This window comes from Centruroides vittatus, unplaced genomic scaffold, assembly GCF_030686945.1.
Source record: "Centruroides vittatus isolate TY-2023 unplaced genomic scaffold, ASM3068694v2 contig_879, whole genome shotgun sequence".
Taxonomy (NCBI): domain Eukaryota; kingdom Metazoa; phylum Arthropoda; class Arachnida; order Scorpiones; family Buthidae; genus Centruroides; species Centruroides vittatus.
The window spans coordinates 1,022,351-1,042,049 of record NW_027122571.1 but is presented as its reverse complement, the minus strand read 5'-3'; the positions used below and the strand labels follow the sequence as shown (position 1 = coordinate 1,042,049).

Sequence of the window (19,699 nt, the reverse complement as noted above, 5' to 3'; positions counted from 1 at the left end):
TGTTTCCGAATATAATTTTTAAATAATGGATGCTTAAAAAACATATTTTCATCTACAGATTATTTGAATGGAGTTTAACTCATTTTCCTTCATGGAATTATGTTTATGATATATCACACACTCTTCAATCTAATATTCATATTTATTTAAAAATAATTTGAAAACCTTTAAATATCCAGCAAATTTATTCATGCCTAATTTTTTGATCATCATTAACAATCTTCAGGTTCAATCTCCATTATTTTAACTTTATTAATTTAATTTAAATATAAAGATTCTAGATATTATTTAAATTTGAATGCAAGAAATATAGGTAATGATTTTAAAATTTAATAAATAATACATTTTAATTGGTAGCTTAGCTAGGGGAGGGTGGTCTGCTTTGGGCAACACTTTTGCTTACTGCAATCAAAAATTTTTTCTTTTTGCTCAAGAGAGTATGAGATGCCAGATTCAAGTTGATTTTTTCACAAAAACACTGCTTACTGTTTGAAATTTCCTATAATGGTAAGGACTGCATTCCTTTGAAGATGTCCTTATTGACTATCATACCTATTTAGGCATTTAGTTGTGTTTAATTAATAACAACATTGGTAACAGTGTCCTAATTTTTTCCACATGTTTTTCTCTATGGCTTATGTATCTTTTTCACTTTTTTCTAAGAATGTTTGATGTGTATCGTGTTGTGTTTTTTGTGGAAGACTGCAAACTCAAGAACAGTCTCAAGCAACACAAACCTTAGCTTACACACTGATTTCAAATATTTTGTCATAATTATACCAAGTTATATGTTAGTTATTAAATTATTTATAGAAGGTAGATATAGTGTCATCTTTTGATAACTTTAATGACTTAATAATTTACAATACAAATGTGAAAGAGAGGCATTCCAGTATACCCCTCTTAACCTTCAATATAGCCACAACTTGACTAAATGATGTCTGGACTAATTAGAAGATCTCTATGGACCTTATTCCGAGTGGCCAATATTATACAATTTCTACCAGAACTCCAGGAGGGTCTATATTAACTAAACATTTGCAGCAACATGGGTCAAAAATGGAGTTAGGCAACAAAAATCTGAACAAGAACGTAAAAATGTAAAATAGCATATTTATTTGACAAAAAGAATTAAAATATATATATGGAATTTGTTCCATCTCCAAATAATATAAATCTTGCAATGACAAAATATACAATATAAGAGGACTGTCAAATCTAACACACTACCTGATACCTAATACTTAGAGAGTTTGCATTCAATATATATATATATATATCTTGATATACAGTCAAACCTTTTTTTATGCGGGGGATAGGGACCGCATTAAAAAAAACGCATAAAAAAAATCTCACGAAACTTCACGAATGGCTGTAAATAATAGTTTTCGTGACACAATTTAAAAATATTTTTTTTATGCGGTCAACAGGGACCGCATAAAAAAAGTCTCACATAGAAAATAACTCAAATCCGTACGAAATAAAATTTATTGACAACAGATGTCAGCACTTGACTGCATCGTCTGGTCTATCGTCTGTTTTACATATTTTTGTCCAGGTGGTGTTTTGTTGACTTAAAAAGTAAATTATTTCATTTTTTGCATATTCATGTAATAATATTACTATAATAAGTGCATTTATGCTATAATAAGTTTATTTAGCTATAATAAGTCAACGTAAGACATGACGAATCGCACGAGACTAGTCGCCAACTATACCGCACAAATTAAAAATTCGCATTAAAAAAATCGCACATAAAAAGAGCGCATAAAAACAGGTTTGACTGTATTATACGATGTGTGACTTTGATAAGAATCTTTGGCAGGAACTTTGTTTGGTGTCAACAAGGCACAAAATTATATAGAGCTTCAAGGACAAAAACGAGAGCTAACTAGAACACTTTTTGGAGGTGATCCATCTTTTTTATAGTAAAATTCTCTCCAATGAGAATGAAAGAAAATCTCTCCACGCATCCAACGTGTAATGAAAGTAGAAGTGAATTTCGCAGTGAGATGTGTCACTATTGAGGGAAGTGATCTTTTCGCCTTCAAACAGAAAGGAAGTTCCCTTTCCCCCCATTATTAGTGTATTTCTTGAAAACAAGTGAAATTTAATGACTATTTGTAACAAAATGACATTTTAACAACTTTTAGAATACAACAAATTTAAAATAAATCTTCCTTCAATTGTTAGAATCTTAACAATTATTTCAGATTCTCACATAAGCAAAAGTATTCAAAGAGCATAGAGATAGTGAGCAAGTGTTTCAGATTTGAATCTTGTAAGCTTTAATTATTCTAAATAATCTTATCATTAAAATTATTAACTGCACATTAATACAAAATAAATGGCAAATACAGTTTACTACTTCAGATAGTTAAAAAATAGTGTACAATGTGCTTCAAAGGGTTAAATGGTGAAGGCTCAAAAATAACTCTGATTAGATACAACAAAGAATTACTGCATGCTGTTACCTAACCAACCCCACCCAGAATCTGGTGCTCTGGCTAATCAAAAGAGAGTGGCTTAGTGATATAATGAGCATTCAGTTGTAAAAACAAACAAAAAAAAAAAATATCAAGAAAAAGCACCAAAACATAGAAAATGGGATGTTTTACAGATACAGAAATGATTTCTGCTATTTCAATCAAAATTTGAGATAAACTAAAACTAAACAGCAAATTAAATTAAATTTATTGTAAATGCAGAAGTTATTAAACAAATGAACAGTATATACATATTTAACATTTCTATAACAAGTAAAATAAATGATTAAATTTATGGATTATAAATAATAAAATCTAATTTACCATTTGTTAATTTTTCTGTAAAATCTCTACCAGGTCTGCTAACGTCAAATATTCGAATAGTTTTATTAAAGCCACAATACAATTTTTCACCTTGAGGATCAAATGCCAGGCTATGTGGAGGTACAATTTCATCCTAAATAAAATAAAAAAACACGTTTAAAAAATTTGCAAAGGCCGATCGATAAATAAGGTCTCCATTTTCATAAAATTTGTTTGGGAAGAGAATATTATGACTAGTTTAAAATATACATTTTTTGGACTTTCCACCCTGTGGGTACTAAGAGGGTTACTTTTATTTATTTATTATCAAACCCATTGTGAGTATAGTCATGCCCACAATGGAAGTTACTATATTATATGGGACATATTACCCCAGAAAAAATTCCAGTGGGTTTTTGACCTATCTGGATTTGTTCTTAGGTTCCAAGAGTTGTTGGCTGATACCATAACCATTCAGTGATTTGGCCTTAGTTTCAAATGTAGTAAAAATCATTTATTTTAATATTCATTCTTTAACAAAATCACCATTTAGAGTGACACATTTTTCCATGTATTCAATTTATTTTTGCATTTCAATGCATGAAAAACTCTCTTCTTTTTCTTGTACAGCAGCTTGACTTCAGCATCTGATGAAAAGCATTGACATTTCACACATCTCATGATTTTCATAACAGCCAGAAGTCTGATGGTGCAGATCTGTGCTGTAAGGAGAGCAAAGAATAACCCATAACTTTAGGTTCTTAACCATTTTCTCTGCTGTAGTCTTGCATTATCACAGGACAAGAAACCTTAATATTTCTGGCTTTACTCTGCAAATACATATTTCAAATGATGTTAAGGTTTTATAATACTTTACTAAAAATCTGCATATTTCAATAGGAGCACAATTTCTAATACTAAAAGTTCAATCACTGATCATTTATTTGCATGGAATGAAGAAGACAACTTTCATGTTTAAACTAAACTATTATGTAATGACACAGCACAACAAACTGAAATTGAGCACATACAGAATGGATATTTGTGGTTACTAAACAGTAGTGATCACCATGAATGCAGAATTGTCCAATTGTATGAATATGGTTCAAGAAAAATAATCCCAATCACACATGCTATTTTTTTAGCAAATGAACATGTGTATCTTGATAATTTTCATGCATAATTATGCTGCATGTAATTATTATTGTACCTCAAATTTGATGATTCTGAAAATTCTGGTAACATATCTTCTCTGTAATGTCAAACTTCAATGTAACAGATTGTTTAGTTTGCAGAAGTGTCCTTGACCAGGCTCCCATAGGAAACCTTTCAAACTTTGTGATAGTGTGGGTTAATATGAAATTAGTTCAACTGGAAATAAATGATAGAGAGCTGAGGTGTTCCTCAGAAGGACCAGAAAATGATTTTTTGTATTTTTTGGGCATGTAATTCACAAAAACATTTAAATTGTTGAAGGCTGTAACATTCTAGGCTATCTTATGGAGACAAGCATTCAAGGTTGTAGAGAATTACTATGTCATTACATCAAGTATAGCTGACAATGGTAATTTTATTTTCCCACTCTGACATTATTAAAAGTGATGTTAGAGTGGAAAAATATCACAATGCATGCAATATATGACAATAAAGAAAAATTGTATGTAATTGCATGCATGCAGTGGTTTTTCTAGAGCCTGTGATAAGAAAAAATTTTTTGACTGAAATTTTTACACAGTTAGATGGACATGTAACATGAGGATATCGTGAAAACACAACTAAGTAAGTCCATTAATTAGTACCTTGAATTAAACATAGGTAATCCATTTGATTGGTGTTTGTAATGACACCTGTTAAAAGATTTCAATTTTATTTCCATTAATCAATTTAGATTTATTACATCAAGTTTAATTATATAAGCCATTCTACAATAAAAAGTGCTTAAATTAAAGCATTCTTTTAATTAAAAGTTTTTATATTAATTTATCAGTTTAATGATTTGAGGCAAATTATATGGTAGGCCTATTTAATTATAATAATTCAAACTATATAGTAATAATAATTAATTTGTTCATAAAATGTTTTATTTTGTATACTAATGTGCAACAGTTTTCAGAGAAATTTTGTATGTAAAATTTATGATCTGGGGAAATTTTGGGTCCTGAAAATATTCTGTACCTTTATTTCTATGCTGTTTGAAAAATACTGAGGTAGGAGACATTATTTATCATCAATCCTTGTACAATGTTAAATTAAATTAATGTAAATAATGAATTTCAGAAAGAAAATTAATTTTAAACACTAAAAAATTTCTCTCTCTGATGATTATAAGAATTATTATGGATTATTCAAAAATGTTTTAAAATTTGGATTAGTTAAAATTTGAAAACTTACAGCATCATTGTATGGTCTATATGTGCAACGAAGTTGTCCAGTGAAGGCATCCCACATATGAACAGGATTATGCCGACTAGTGGAAGCTAGACTAATAAAAAAATATAAAACAACATTAACAGATTAACTGAAGTCTAATATCTATTTTATTTTCTTGTATGTTTTTGAATTTTCTTTCTTTTTATAAGGATTATTATTACTCTCTCTCTCTCTCTTTCTTTTATTATTAAAGATTTATTTGTGGCTTTTCCTATTTAATACAAACTGCTGTTGGGTTGTGTGTTAATAAAAATACTTGAAAACATACCTTTAACAAATAAATTCATTTGTATTTACTTGAAATATATAATTTATGAATCTATATTTTGGTAATTACAGTGTAATGATTTACAAGCATACCTTGTTCCAGAATTTCTCTCATCAATCAGGATCAGCTTTTCCATTGTTTCTTATGATCAAAATTTCTATCTTGTTTTCACAATATCTATGTTTCCCAAATAACATTAAAGTCCTAAAAACACATATTTACCTATCAGCAAATGATTCTAAACAAAATAAAATAAATGAAAGTGTTAATTCACTAGTTATTCCCTGATATAAAAGAAATTAATATGAAATGAGGAAAATGATATGAGAGAAGACAAACAACATAAGTTATCAGACATTTGTGTGACAGGAAATAAAATAGAGTAAAATAATTTTTTCTTAATTAATAGAATTATAATCAATTGATAGAATGGTTTATAATATAGAGATAATAAAGTTTCATAAACTAGATAATTGTTTTAGAATTATTAGCAGTATTTCTAATGAATGAATACAGTGTGAATAAAACTAAGAAAATGGAAACTGGAATCTATAACCACATATTTGAAAAGCATGGGAATTTTAATCTCATTGTACTCATGATTCAAATATTCTCTACTCATAAATATCAGTTGACATTTATTGTATCAAATAATTGTTCTCACAAATCAGAGGGAAAAATAAAGAAGTTTGTTGTACTGAACTCTCATATAATAAAGCTTGTAAATCAGAACTACACTGCAATTACCTAAATTGTTAATAATATTGTTATTAACAATTTGTCATTTGTAGTTTTCCATTAAAAAATTAAATATGACATTTCAAGTTCCCAGCATAAAAATAAATTATTCTGCTTAAAACAAATAAATATATACAGTAAGACCCTACTTAACGCTGCCATGATTAATGCCAATTCAATATAACGCAGTCTGCTCAAAGCCTAAAACAGCTCAAAATTTACACTGATTCAAATTATCGTGGCATTTCATTGATTTGTATATAATACGATTATTCTCAAACACGAACCAATCACCAAACGATGGCAATTTGTCAAAGTGCTGTACTTTCCTTAAATCTATGTTTTGTTTGGTGCAATTTTGGAAAAATATATCATCATGGATGCCATAGGCAAAATCAACTTTTTTGGCAAGAATTAACTGATAAATGCATGAACAAAGTGTGGAAGAAGTTATGGCTGAAGGTATCCAAGAATTCTCAATGAGAAGAGCCTGTATCATTAGGTTGACCAAATTGTCAACCTAATATAGCAAGACATTGAGGAGTTACTGCAGGTTTCTGGTGAGAGTCTTACCAACAACAACCTTCAAGAACTGGCAGAACAAAGAATTCATGTAGAACTGGAAAACAGAGATTCTGAAAACAAAGAATCCAAAAAATTTCTCAACAGATTTCCTTAGTAAAAGTTTGGTAATAATAATCAAAATCATTCATCAAATTGTAGTGAATGATCTAGATTTTGAAAAGAGTGAAAGCAAGACAAGGCATTTTGGATGTGATCTCTTGCTACCAACATTTGCTTAAGGAAAGAAAAAAGCAACAAACAAAACTACACAACTTTATTGCAAAAAACAAAAATTTCAGAAGAGCCAGGACATTCGTCACAAAAAATGAATTTTACATTTCTGTGTGCTTATGTTTATGTTATTTAACATACAGTCAAACCTGTTTTTATGCGGTGGATAGGGACTGCATAAAATGAAACGCATTAAAAAAAATTGCACAAAACTTCACGAGTGGCTATAAAAAATAGTTTTCGCAACACAATTTAAAAAATATTTTTTTTAATGCGGTGAATAGGGTGAACCGCATAAAAAATAGTCTCACATAGAAAATAACTCGTTTTAAAATCGTAGTCTTAGTTTCTAAGGAAATTACCTTCCTCTTCGCTTTGTTTTTGCCCTTATTCATTTTCAGGGATTATGTCTAAACATAAAATAAAAATCCTAAAATTTTATATCTAAATAAAAAAAATAATACAGTACATTTACCTTCAATTTACGCTTTGAAATGAATCTTATCTTAATGGTCCAGGAACGTGAAAGCACTTTGAAGGTTTAATTAACGTAATTAAAACACACGTAGAATTTATTGACAACAGATGTCAGCACTTCACTGCATCGTCTTGTCTATCGTCTGTTTTACATATTTTTGTCCAGGTGGTGTTTTGTTGACTTAAAAAATAAATTATTTCATTTTTCGCATATTCAGTGCAATAATATTACTATAATAAGTTCATTTATGCTATAATAAGTTTATTTAGCTATAATAAGTCAACGTGAGACATGACAAAACGCATTAGAGACTAGTCGCCAACTATACCGCACAAATAAAAAAATCGCACAAAAAAAGACTGCATAAAAACAGGTTTGACTGTATATTATTATGCAAATTAATATAAAAATAACTTAAAATTATAGTAAAATCTGTTTATTTTTGGTCGTGTTCCCCTTTCCCTATTTACTCTGTCTTAAAATGATTTTGTTTAATGCTGTTTCATTTAGCACTGTTGTCGTCGAGGAATATATCCCCCGAATCAAGTGGGGTCTTACTATATTTATATTTTTTATTGTATATGGTTTATATATAACTATTAAATCATTATATCCTACATTATATATTTCAATAGCACTTATTTATATAGAATAAAATAATAAAATTTATATAATAATAAATACAAGTTTTGAAAATCTAGAACAGCAATGGCAAACCTTGTTTAAAGGTGGACCAAAACTGAATTTGGAATTTATCTCCAAACTGCAGATCAAATATTTCAATTTGAGTAATTTAAACAACAAAAATAAATAAAGTAAAATTTGTAAGCTTCTAACTTTTTAATCTGTATGACAAAAATAACAATAAACTGTATATAAATGTAAAGATGATAATGTCATTATAATGGAAACAAATATTTTGTTTAATAGAAATTTGATGATTTTTCTATATGAGGTTCATAATTAGTGTCCTTTACAACTTTTATGACCCTGCTTTCACACTGTATATGCAAAGTTTTGAAATCTATCAAATTTTATTATTATTTTTTTAATTTATAAAAACCTAATACTTTCTAAACATTCAATGTGGATATTTAAATTGTCACATGGGTCACAGATTCATCATCACTAATCTAGAAGATGCTACAATTTTTTCTAAAATTCTACTTACCAACATGTAACTGGATCAAATGATGACATCAAAGGATACCAGCAATAATCATAAATTAACCCACTTTCTTGAAGAAATAATACAGCTTGCTAAAAAATATAATTAATGACATTTTTATAATGGATATCACTAACCAATTTTTTTATGTAACAATATTCTAAATAAATCTTTATAATTAACTCTTCTAAAACCACTTAACTAATTTAAATTATTTTTTCGTACAAACAGAATTGATTTAGGTCTAGATCAGGGTGGGGAACCTGCAGCCTTTTGGGGATGGGGAACCTGCAAAAAGTGTGGCCTTCTGTGGCCTGTGATGTAAATGTTGATATATATTTTTTAAGACCTAATATTTACTTATTACTTGTATAAAAAGTTCCTACTGAAGTAAAATAACTTAAAATGTAATTATTTTCAATTCTTATTCACCTGTCTTTCTTTTATTACATAACTTTCAAATTACTTGGCGGCGTAAGCCTAGGAATAAAATGACAAAAAAATTTTCAATGCGGCCTCTATAAGGGACGATGAATTGTAATGTGGCCTTCATGAACAAAAAGGTTCCCCACCCCTGGTCTAGATCATGATACAAACAGCATTTCAAAATTTGATCCAAGATGGGAGATATTACAAGGCAAATTTCACAATGTTAAGTCTATAGGTACAGTTTATGCCAAACCATGTGCTTGCCAAACTTAAATCAATCTTTTTTATTACATTGAAATGTATTGATTTCTCTCAGGTTTTCCTTTTATAATAGACAAATTATCTAAAACTTTCCTGATTTATATTTCATAATATATATCAGGGGTGGCTAACTTTTGTGCACATAAGATCTACTTTTTATCGTAAAAATGTGTCGCGATCGACTTGTTGTCATAGGCATTGTCTAAGTGGGGAGGGGAAGTGTGAAATACATACTATGTTTATACACTGTTTCAGTACGAAGTGCACTCACTGCTTATGAGTCGAGTCATAACTGCATGCATACAGTTGCGTTCGGTTACAAATATAATACATTAAGTCAAGACATCGCTAGCGATCGACCAAAATTGGCTTGGCGATCGACCGGTTCGATCGCGATCGACTTGTTGGCCACCCCCGATATATATAAATATCCCTAGAAACTTTCTAAATTAAAATTTAGGCTAAATTCTTTTGGGAAGTAGGCTAAATTTGAACTGATTGGTTATCCCAGGGTATCTCTTAATTCTGAATAATAAATTTTTACTGTTAAAATTAAATTCTATTGATTTTAATTTTTAAGCTAAGAGTTTTTCATTTTTTAACAATTTTCACTTATTTGAGTTGTGAAAACATTACTATTATCTGTTTGTTTTCTAATCTTCCTTTTTCTTTACATTTACAGAGGCTCTCAAAAAGATCAAGAAAATTTCAAATTCCTTATACAGTGGAACCTTGGTATACGTCTGCTTTAGAATATGTCCAATTCGGAATATGTCCTGTTTGGACGAAACAAACTTTGCTCGGTATACGACTTTTGTTTGGTATACGACTTAATTCAATTATACCTGCCATCTATGAACAAGTAGCACTATTGGTGTACTAGACCAGACTAGACATTCGCAGTCCCACAGTCTATAACTTTGTTAAATTTCTTCTGATTTTAATTTGTAAGTAAAACTTTATTGTTTTTATTAATCATGAATTGTGAAAAGGCAAATGAAAAGCAACAGTAAACTAAAAAAATAACTAGAATCACAATGAAACTGAAAAAAGAGATTGTTGAGAAATATGAAGGTGGCATGGGTGTCGAAATTTAACTGTTGCCTACTGTATTCCGAGAATGATGATATCGACAATCGTGAAAAATAAAGACATTATTAAATCTGCTAACGTTGCGAAAGGGGTTTAATCAATTTCTAAACAGATTATTAGTATTAAGGAGAGTTTGATTTGATTTGATTTTGATTTAATGATTTAAATAATATAATACAATATACTGTAATAATTTTTAAAATCTATAATGAAATTTATTTTTTTATTAATGTGCTCAAACAGTGTATAAATTATTTTACAATCCCATTAATATATATCATATCAAGAGGGTTTTTTTTACATGAAAACGGATTAATCATTTTTATATTACTTCTTATGGGAAAGGTTGGTTTGGTATACTTCCTATTCGGTGTAAGTCCAAACATCAGGAACGGATTAAGGTCGTATACCAAGGTTCCACTGTATACCTATTAGGGTTCACAGATAGTTATATAGGAAATTTGTAATTTTCTTGTCAATGTACTGTATAATTACATATTCTAATTGCCACAAAGAGCAAGGTAAATACAGGCAGACCTAGTATCTTATGGAAAACTGAACATATACTTTTTTGTTAATTTTTTTCAGTATCTCACCATCAAGATAAATTAATAAAACTTTGCAGATGTACAGATAGAACATTGTACTCTTGGACAGTATTTTTCAGCTTGTAACAGACTACACTAGGAGGTGCAAAAATTCAAACAATTCTTGTTTGGTTGGTTCACATGGTAAACATACATGTTAAAATCTTTAAAAAATAATGGATATAGTCCTTATGTAAATGTATCACATAATTTTTATTTGACCAAAATCAACAACAGCTTTTTCAAGATATTCAGGAAAAGCTGCAGAAAGTTTTTGAATTTTTGTGCTGCAGTGCATGCAAGTCTGAAGCTGAAATTTGGTGTGGAGTAGTTTGGTGCCATGGCCAACTCACCAGAAAAGTTTTGACCTAATTACAGATTAAGTGGGAACACCTTAGGCCATAGTAATGCCCTTTGGTTGAGTTTCATCCAATAGTTCTTTCTACACAAAATTTTAAACACATCCTGCTTAATTACATTCACTCTGTATATAAAACCATTACTGTTTATGTAAAGTATTATTATACTTTACATATAAACATGACTACTAAACATGACATATAAACATGACTACTAAAATACATATACATGTATTTTAGTAGTCATGAAGTGACACAAAATGTAGGAATTGGACCAATAAATTGTCAGAGAGGCCTTACTACAATATATTATCAAATACACAAAATGGAAAATAACAATGAAAACAAATATTAACTATATTGACTGCAAACAATTTTGATTTTAAGTAGTCTTTCTGCTCTACATTAAATTTCATTTTTATTTAATCTCTTAAGTAAAATTAAATAAACACCAATGAACATGATGTCTCTTTTCATAACTTATCCTAATTACTTTTGTCGTGTTGTTGTCGGTAGTTGTAACATTAAATTTTTTATTGTTTATTTTCTATTATTATTACTATATACATAGTTTTCCTTATTAATCTATACATAAAATGCAAGATTTAAATACATTTTTTTTCAAAGCATTCATCCATTAAATAACATAGTAATATATTTGCAGCTGTATTTTAGTAGTAATTATGATCTTATACTTATGGAATGTTGGATCTTTGAGTCAATGATTAATATCTTAAATTACATCAAATCTTACAACTATAATTCCTTATTATTTTATCATTCGGATATACAAAGTAAAGGCATTACAATTATTTATAGGAATACTCTTTCAATTATTAAAATCATAAGTTTTGAAAAGCCAAAACATTGCTTTTTGATTATTGTAATTGATGTTTCCCACCAATCTAGAAAATTAATATTTGAACATTTTATTCTGATTCTTGATGCAATATGGGAGATATTATAGTGTCTACAAACTAAAGTATTAAAGAAATTTTAACTTAATATTCAATGTCATCAGAACTTGCCTGTTTATTTGAATTAGATTTAGCCAAAGTGTATTTTTTTAAAAGATATTTTAAAGTCATCTAAGAATAAAACCACACCTTTTTCTACAGATGATTAAAATTAGGTTTAATACCATATGTTACAAACATTTTCACCCACTTTACACTGACCTTCCTCAGTTATTAGCAAAACAAAAAAAAAATTTGAAAGAATAAACTTTTAGAATGCAAGCAAATGTGAGAACCCAAATTAACAAAATTGATTTTCAGTTTTCTCATATCTATTTTGACAACTAATGTTGTTGACTATCCTTTACTATCTGAGAACTTCTCAGTTCACATGTTCTTGACAGTGAAAGTGAGGCTTTCCTTTGACCTCCTGGCTGTGCGTTACTTATTTTAATATAAGAATTTATGGCTGAATGAGGCAGTTGTTGCCAGTTCCTCCAGGAGTGAAAGTCATCACCAATTTCTCTAACTTTTTAGTTGTGTCAGTGCCTGATTTTATTCAACTAGATATTTCGCCTACTTTGCCCTCTGACACTTCATCATCTACAATTACATCTTCAAAGATGAACTATTTATGATTTAGAACTTTCTGGAATGATCCCGAGTGAGCAACCTCAAGACCCAAATGTATTAAAATTCAAGCAGTGAGACAGTCCTGCAGTGAAGTGCATCAGACTGCAGGCCAATAAGCTCAAGTTGGGTTCAGGGGCTCTCAAAACATGGAGATTTGCAAAAAATTCAGAGTCAAATTTGACACAATTCCATTACTTTTCCTTGTTATGTATATGTTACTGTGAAAGACCGAAATTAGAGAATGTTAATATTCTCCAGTGAATGTCGACACATACAAAATACGTTGGTGAAAGACCAAATATTTGGTTATATTATTATACATTCGAACAATCGCTGATGTGTCGACAAACACAGATAAGCTTTGGTGGAGATTGAAACGACACCTGAGAAGCCGATGTCGACAGAGAGGCGACAGTCTGTTGCCAAATCCTTTGTGGGTTTTCCCGGCAACAGTTTGGTGGAAACCGCCCACTTTGTCACTGGATGGTGTTTTTGTTCTTTTGATCCTGTGAGGTGGGGATCGGTTTGTTAGCTTTATACCCATAATCAGTTTGTAATTTGTAAAGAAAAGTTACTTTCCATAGATGAGATTTCTTCTCAAGAATTATCGCTGAGAGAAGCAGCTGCAGCTAATTCAAAAAATGGAGGGCAAGGCTATACACGCTGTCATTGCAAAAAGAAGTGTTCCACAAATAAATGCAGTTGTAAAAGCAAGGGACTCTTGTGCAATTCAAAGTGCCATAACAGTTTAAGTTGTTGCAATAAATAAGATTGTAAAATGTTAATCACATAATTTATGTGTAAGTTTATTATTGTATCATTTGCTTTAATGATTTAGAATGTACTGTTCATTTTAGGTTCAACAGTTTATTTACATGTGCTGTTACTTAAGCTTTCTCCTATTTTGACATATTAAAAAGTTGCATTTTTGTCTTAACGTAATAAAAATATTTTTATTCAACATTCACCATCAGTGCATGCTGAATGTCGACATTTGCCAGTGTAAGTGAGAAATAATGATATTTAGCAAATATTTCATACATACACGAAATGACTGCGTGAATGCTGACATTCACCAGATATTGGTCATTCACAGTAACATATACACAACAGCCAGGAAAGTAAAAGTCAAAGTTGACTGCTTTGTGCTGCAGCTGAAGTTCCAAATTTTTCGCAATGTCCTCAATCCTTCTCGTTACAGTGCATCGGAAAACAGGAATGTTCTCAAAAGCCTCCTTTTTATCTAGAAATATTAGCACTGCAGAGTCCACCAAGCACCCTTTAATAAACTCTCCATCAGAAAACGGTTTATTGTTTCGAGCAATTTTGTGGGTATGACATAAATTGCCTTGGCAGTTGCATCCTTGGACGTGTGAAGTTTTGTAAAAAAATCCTTGTTGGTTTTGCAGTTTAGCTAACAAAGCATCTGACTCTTTAATCCTCTCTTCATCAGACAAGTTCTTGTATTTTTTGCATGTTTGATCACAGTGCCAATTTAAATTATAGTCCTTGAGCACAGCAATCTCTGCACCACAAACTAAGCATACTGTTTTTTTCTTTGACTTCTGTAAATAAATATTTTTCAGTCTGTACCTTGTTAAAAATGGGGAATTCGGTATCAATCTTTCTTTTTTTCACATGTCCTGACATTTTGTGTGTCTACTGGTAAGCATTCACCTTTGCATGTGTCCATCTGTACATAAATAAAAAGTCCCACGTGCATGGCAGAAACTAGTTTTCATCTACATTTCTTGTTCATGAGTGACCACACGTGAGCCAGACAGGAAGGGTCAAGGGGCCAATGTGGCCTGCAGGTAAAAAGCCCAGGTCTGAGTTAGCTAGCAATAGAGTCATGCCAATCATCTAACAGGAAAAGTATGTACAGGGGCAAGATACTACTAATTTGAGTGGAGAGCATATATTTTAAATTAAATGAATTAAAAATATGATTAAAAATTGCTGCCCATCATTGTGACAATGTCACAATAAATAATTACTTATATTTAATTTAAATAAATATAATTTGTGTTGTAAACCTAAAATGTTTAAAACACTAAAACCTTTTAGATAAGGTTCCAAATAATAATTTGTTTGATATTATTTTTAATTCTAAATGACTGTTCAATGAATATATTAATTATATTAAAAAGAAATTAACTATCAGAAGGAAATGTTATGATGTAATTGTAGAATGATATCAACAACTCAGGTGCTTAGAGCTCTTTTCTATGCTAACTTTCAATCAACTGTAGACTCCGGTCTACCTAAAGGGCAGCAGCTTCACAATCAAGTTTTGATTCATAAGGTTAATAAATAAATTAAGTAATTTACTGTACTTTGATGATATTGAAACTCTTTATTCCATTTTGGATTCCCATTTCTATCAAAGGGTATAGCATACTTTGATTCTATATTGCTTTATAAATATTTCAATAGATTTCTGGATTCTGTTAGTTTACATGCTTTTTCATTTTGTTCATTCAGCAATAGATTATTTACTTTGAAAGTTTATTTTAGTTGTTATCAATATGCTTTTAGGAACAGAATAATTGCTTCAATGGGAAAAGTTAAATCTGATTATATAGAAACGATTTCATTTAAAAATTGCTGTAAGAAAGTTTTATATCAAATTGATAACTACTGCTTTTTGTCAATATTATGTTTTTATGTTTATTATAATCATCTTTATCTTTAAAGGTAAATTTGTTGTATTGGAATGGTACTCATATGTTCTTTTATATTATTTGTGGTATGTAAATATAGAACAAATTTTATATCTTTTTTTTCCACTTTTAAATTTACTCCACATAAAAATCATGAAGTAAAATAACATTTGAAAAGAGAAGTAACGTTTAATCATGAAAAGAGAAATTCCAAAAACTTGGAAAATTAAAATATTACTTTTAAACATAGGAAGAATTTTAAAATTGAATGTAGAAGCATTTAAAATAAAGATAAAAAGTATTTTTGGAAATAAAAACAAAACACACACGGTAATTAAAATATGATCAGGTCAAGTAAAAAAAGTCATTGACAGACTATACGTACAGGAATCAGAGTTGTCAATTTTTGAGGGTTGATTTCTCCGTCCCAAACACCTGAAGTAATTCCGAATATCTTGTTAGAAAGAAAATTATTTTCTTACGTAGTGTGCAAAATTTCAAGATTTTCTGCAAAAATACAAGAATTGAAAAAAGCAAAAATTGCCAAAAAAGCCGTATTTTCTTCTCCTTTTTCTTCATCTGGCACTGCAGATGCTCGTAGAGAAAATTTTAAACTTAAGCCTTTCTCATTATTAGTGAGGTACTCAGGTCACTACGTTAAAATTTATGGGAGTTTCCCCATAGAGCTAATTCAGTTTTACAGCTTAATTTTATGCTTATAAACATAAAATTATATGGAAACAAATTAATTTTATTCAAAATGTTACTCAGAATTACAAAAGCTCAAATATATGCAAAGTAAAGCTTTTTATAATAATTTTTCTAAATGGCATATCAAGTGTCAGTTGGCAATCTGCTTGGTCAGTGCTGACTGAAATGAACATTGGAAGCATTCAGTTGGCAGAGCATTTGATAAGCAGCTCATTCAGTTGCCAAGCGCCGACCGAATTGTACATCATCATCTCATGTTTTGACATAATAATACAATTATTAACTCTTTACACATATCAGCCAAAATCGGCCTTATCCGTTAAAAACGAAATCGGCCAATTGAAAAGTTGCTAGACTAGTTTTGCTATACAAGTTCCCCTTGCAGCCTGAGAGGTAAAAACAATTTAATCATTAGCAACAGAGATGGAGTTTTCAAAGCTTAATGAGTTAAACAAAAACAATTGATATCCAAACAAAAACATCTGAGATGTAAAAACATTATGCCAAGTAAAAATTTATTAGATGATGGTCAAAATTTTTCTTAGTAGTATTCCTTTGATAAATATAAGCTTGGTATTTGGAGGCAAAATGTGCAAAACAGTGATACGAGTAAAAGTCTGGACACTGCTTCCAAGCACCAAGCTTATCTTTACCAAAGAAAAACTGCTAAGTAAAATTTTGACTGTCATCAAAATTGTCATAAATTTTTACTTGGCATAGTTTTTTTACATAGTTTTTGTTTAAATTTTTAATAATAATAAAAATTTCATCAGAAAAAAAATTAATAAAATGTTAAAGTAAATTTCAATTAAATTATGTATTATAGAACCAGAAAATTTAAAAATTTTATACATATTTTCAAAACTAAAATTTTATAAAAAGTTTTGGAAAAATTTAATTTATTAATAAAAATCTATTTTAAAATTTATAATTATTATATTGGTTAATAAATATAAATTTTAATGATATAAACTCAATATTCAATGATAAGAATGTTTTTGTATTCTACTTTGAATTTTAATCTGCAAGGAGATTTTCATGAATAAAATATTACTGATAAGAATACAGGTATACCTCGAGTTACGTCGTTCTCGATTATACGTCGTTTGTCAAAAAAGTATATGGAAAAATAAAAATCAAGTTTAAGTCATTTTATTCGACTTTACATCCATTCGCCACAAATATTGAAGTTGTAATATCAATAGAAAAGCGTTAAAAGCACATAAAATCATATTAAAATATGTACATTTACAGTAAATGTTAATATAATCATCATAAATCCTAGAGAACGAAACATGAAAACATTTGTGTTTCTGTGTTGTCGTCTTAGTTAGTGGTCTTGAAGTGCTCATTATTGGCATTTTCCACTGTAGTTTACTTGTGTTTACCGAATTTACTTGTGTAGTTTCGACTTACGTCATAACTACACAAGTAAATTCGACTTACGTCATTTTTCAACTTATGCCGCCTCTCATGGAACCAATTACCGACATAAGGCGAAGTATATCTGTACTTCGAGTCCAAAATTTCATAAATATTTATGAAATTTTTCTATTTTCTGATGCTTTTTCTATTAATAACAAGTACAAATTGTTTGTATTAGCAAATTGTATTAATAGAAATAGCATCAGAAGAATAAAAAAAAAAAAAAAAACCTTAAATTTCAAAAAATCAAATTACATAATTCTCTGACAGTAAATTATATAAAGTTTGAAAATCCAATTATTAGTAACTTTTGTATCAATAAGATAACTTTATGAATATTTTGGAATTGTAAGAAAGCAATATAAACTGCTGAAAATGTTTAATTCTTGTTATATAATTATTGAATTTAAATGTCAAAAACAATCTATATTGTAGGTTGTCCAATAATATAATGTATATAAATCAAATCCTAAATTACCAATTCACTGACAGATTCCCAAGTTATTGACTTTTGCCATAAACTTTCTGGAAGATTAAAAATACGAAGACAATTATCATTGCTGTTTGATAAAAAGCAGCTTCCATCAGGAGACCTTGTAATATAACAAATACATTTTAAAATTCAAAAACATAATTAAAAATTATAATGGCATTTCATAAAAAAGACATACCATTTACATCCTTTAGTATAATTTTCTGTAATTTTTTCAAATTCTTTCCAAGCACCAGTTATTTGTATAGGATAGTTAGAAAAATCATAACAATTCTCTGAAGTTTTAAAATAGTTAGCACTGTCATCATTAGATAATTTTATTCCCTCATTACTTACTTCCGTTGTTTGGAAATGATTTGAAGAATCATTATTAATTATTATTTCTACGTTTCCATTATTTATTGCTGGTTGTTCAATGTCAAGGTCTTTATTTTCAGAAATAATATCTTCGTCAGATTTTGAATCTTGAAATATATCTGACGATTGAATATCTACAACTGACGAACTGCAAGATCAAAAGGAAAGTTAATTGATTTAATAATATTAAATACATCATTTAAGTTAAAAACATAATATAAGAACTAAAGTAACAAGCCTGATTATTATTATTTTATATCATTGTATTAAGTATAATTTTACATTAATTTATTATATTTCTAAATGTTGTATCTACTTCATACATTCTATTATGCATAATAACGGAATAATTATTCTAATTATTCCGATTAATAATAATAATACAGATAAAATGTGGCTACTTCCACAATATGAAAAGGGGAGAAATGGGGAAGGGACCTGTCTTTTCTGGTACTTACTGACAATAAAAAATTCTTGGGATTTCTCACCCATATTCAATCCTGGGTCCCCCCAGATTAATATGCTGAATCTAAACAACCTAAGCCATTAGGCAATCTAGTTGTGACTAAAGAAGGTTTTTTCATATCCAATATAGGCTTGTTCAGATCCACAATGGCACAGTTGGTTAATGAAGGACTGGGCCTGACATTTTTGGGTTGACTCATTAAAGAATATTTCTGAGCCAACCTGGACTTAAACTTAAGTTCCATAGAGAGATGGACTCATGACTACCATCTTTTTATATATTTAATATAATATATATACAGTAGTCATCATCTATATATATATATATATATATAAACAGACAGAAGTTACGTTTAGGTATTATATATATTATCTAAACGTAACTTCTATCATAAATTATTGACAGCAATAGAAACTTGAGATTTTGTTTAGCGCAAAATAATAATTGGCACTGTTGCTGAGAGATAAATTTATTCATTTGTTTACTTCTAAACTTACGTAGAATCCATGGCAAAATCTCATGACTTCGAAATAATTCAATTTTCGTTACTAAAGCGCCATTTGAAGTTTACAAAAAATGTCACCAGATGGCGATAGTGTGA

General features: G+C 29.3%; 1 protein-coding gene across 1 annotated transcript in view; it reads right to left on the bottom strand.

The window, feature by feature from the left end:
• The window catches only part of WDR79 (WD repeat domain 79), a 27,823-nt gene extending 8,124 nt beyond the window's left edge, over positions 1 to 19,699 (bottom strand). The window contains exons 1-6 of the mRNA XM_067279915.1: positions 19,596 to 19,699; positions 18,454 to 18,780; positions 18,261 to 18,375; positions 8,670 to 8,758; positions 5,181 to 5,271; positions 2,811 to 2,943 (exon numbers count right to left, since the gene is read on the bottom strand). Coding sequence (XP_067136016.1) covers positions 2,811 to 2,943; positions 5,181 to 5,271; positions 8,670 to 8,758; positions 18,261 to 18,375; positions 18,454 to 18,780; positions 19,596 to 19,606 — 766 coding nt within the window. The 5' untranslated portion in view covers positions 19,607 to 19,699. The remainder of the gene's footprint in view (positions 1 to 2,810; positions 2,944 to 5,180; positions 5,272 to 8,669; positions 8,759 to 18,260; positions 18,376 to 18,453; positions 18,781 to 19,595) is intronic.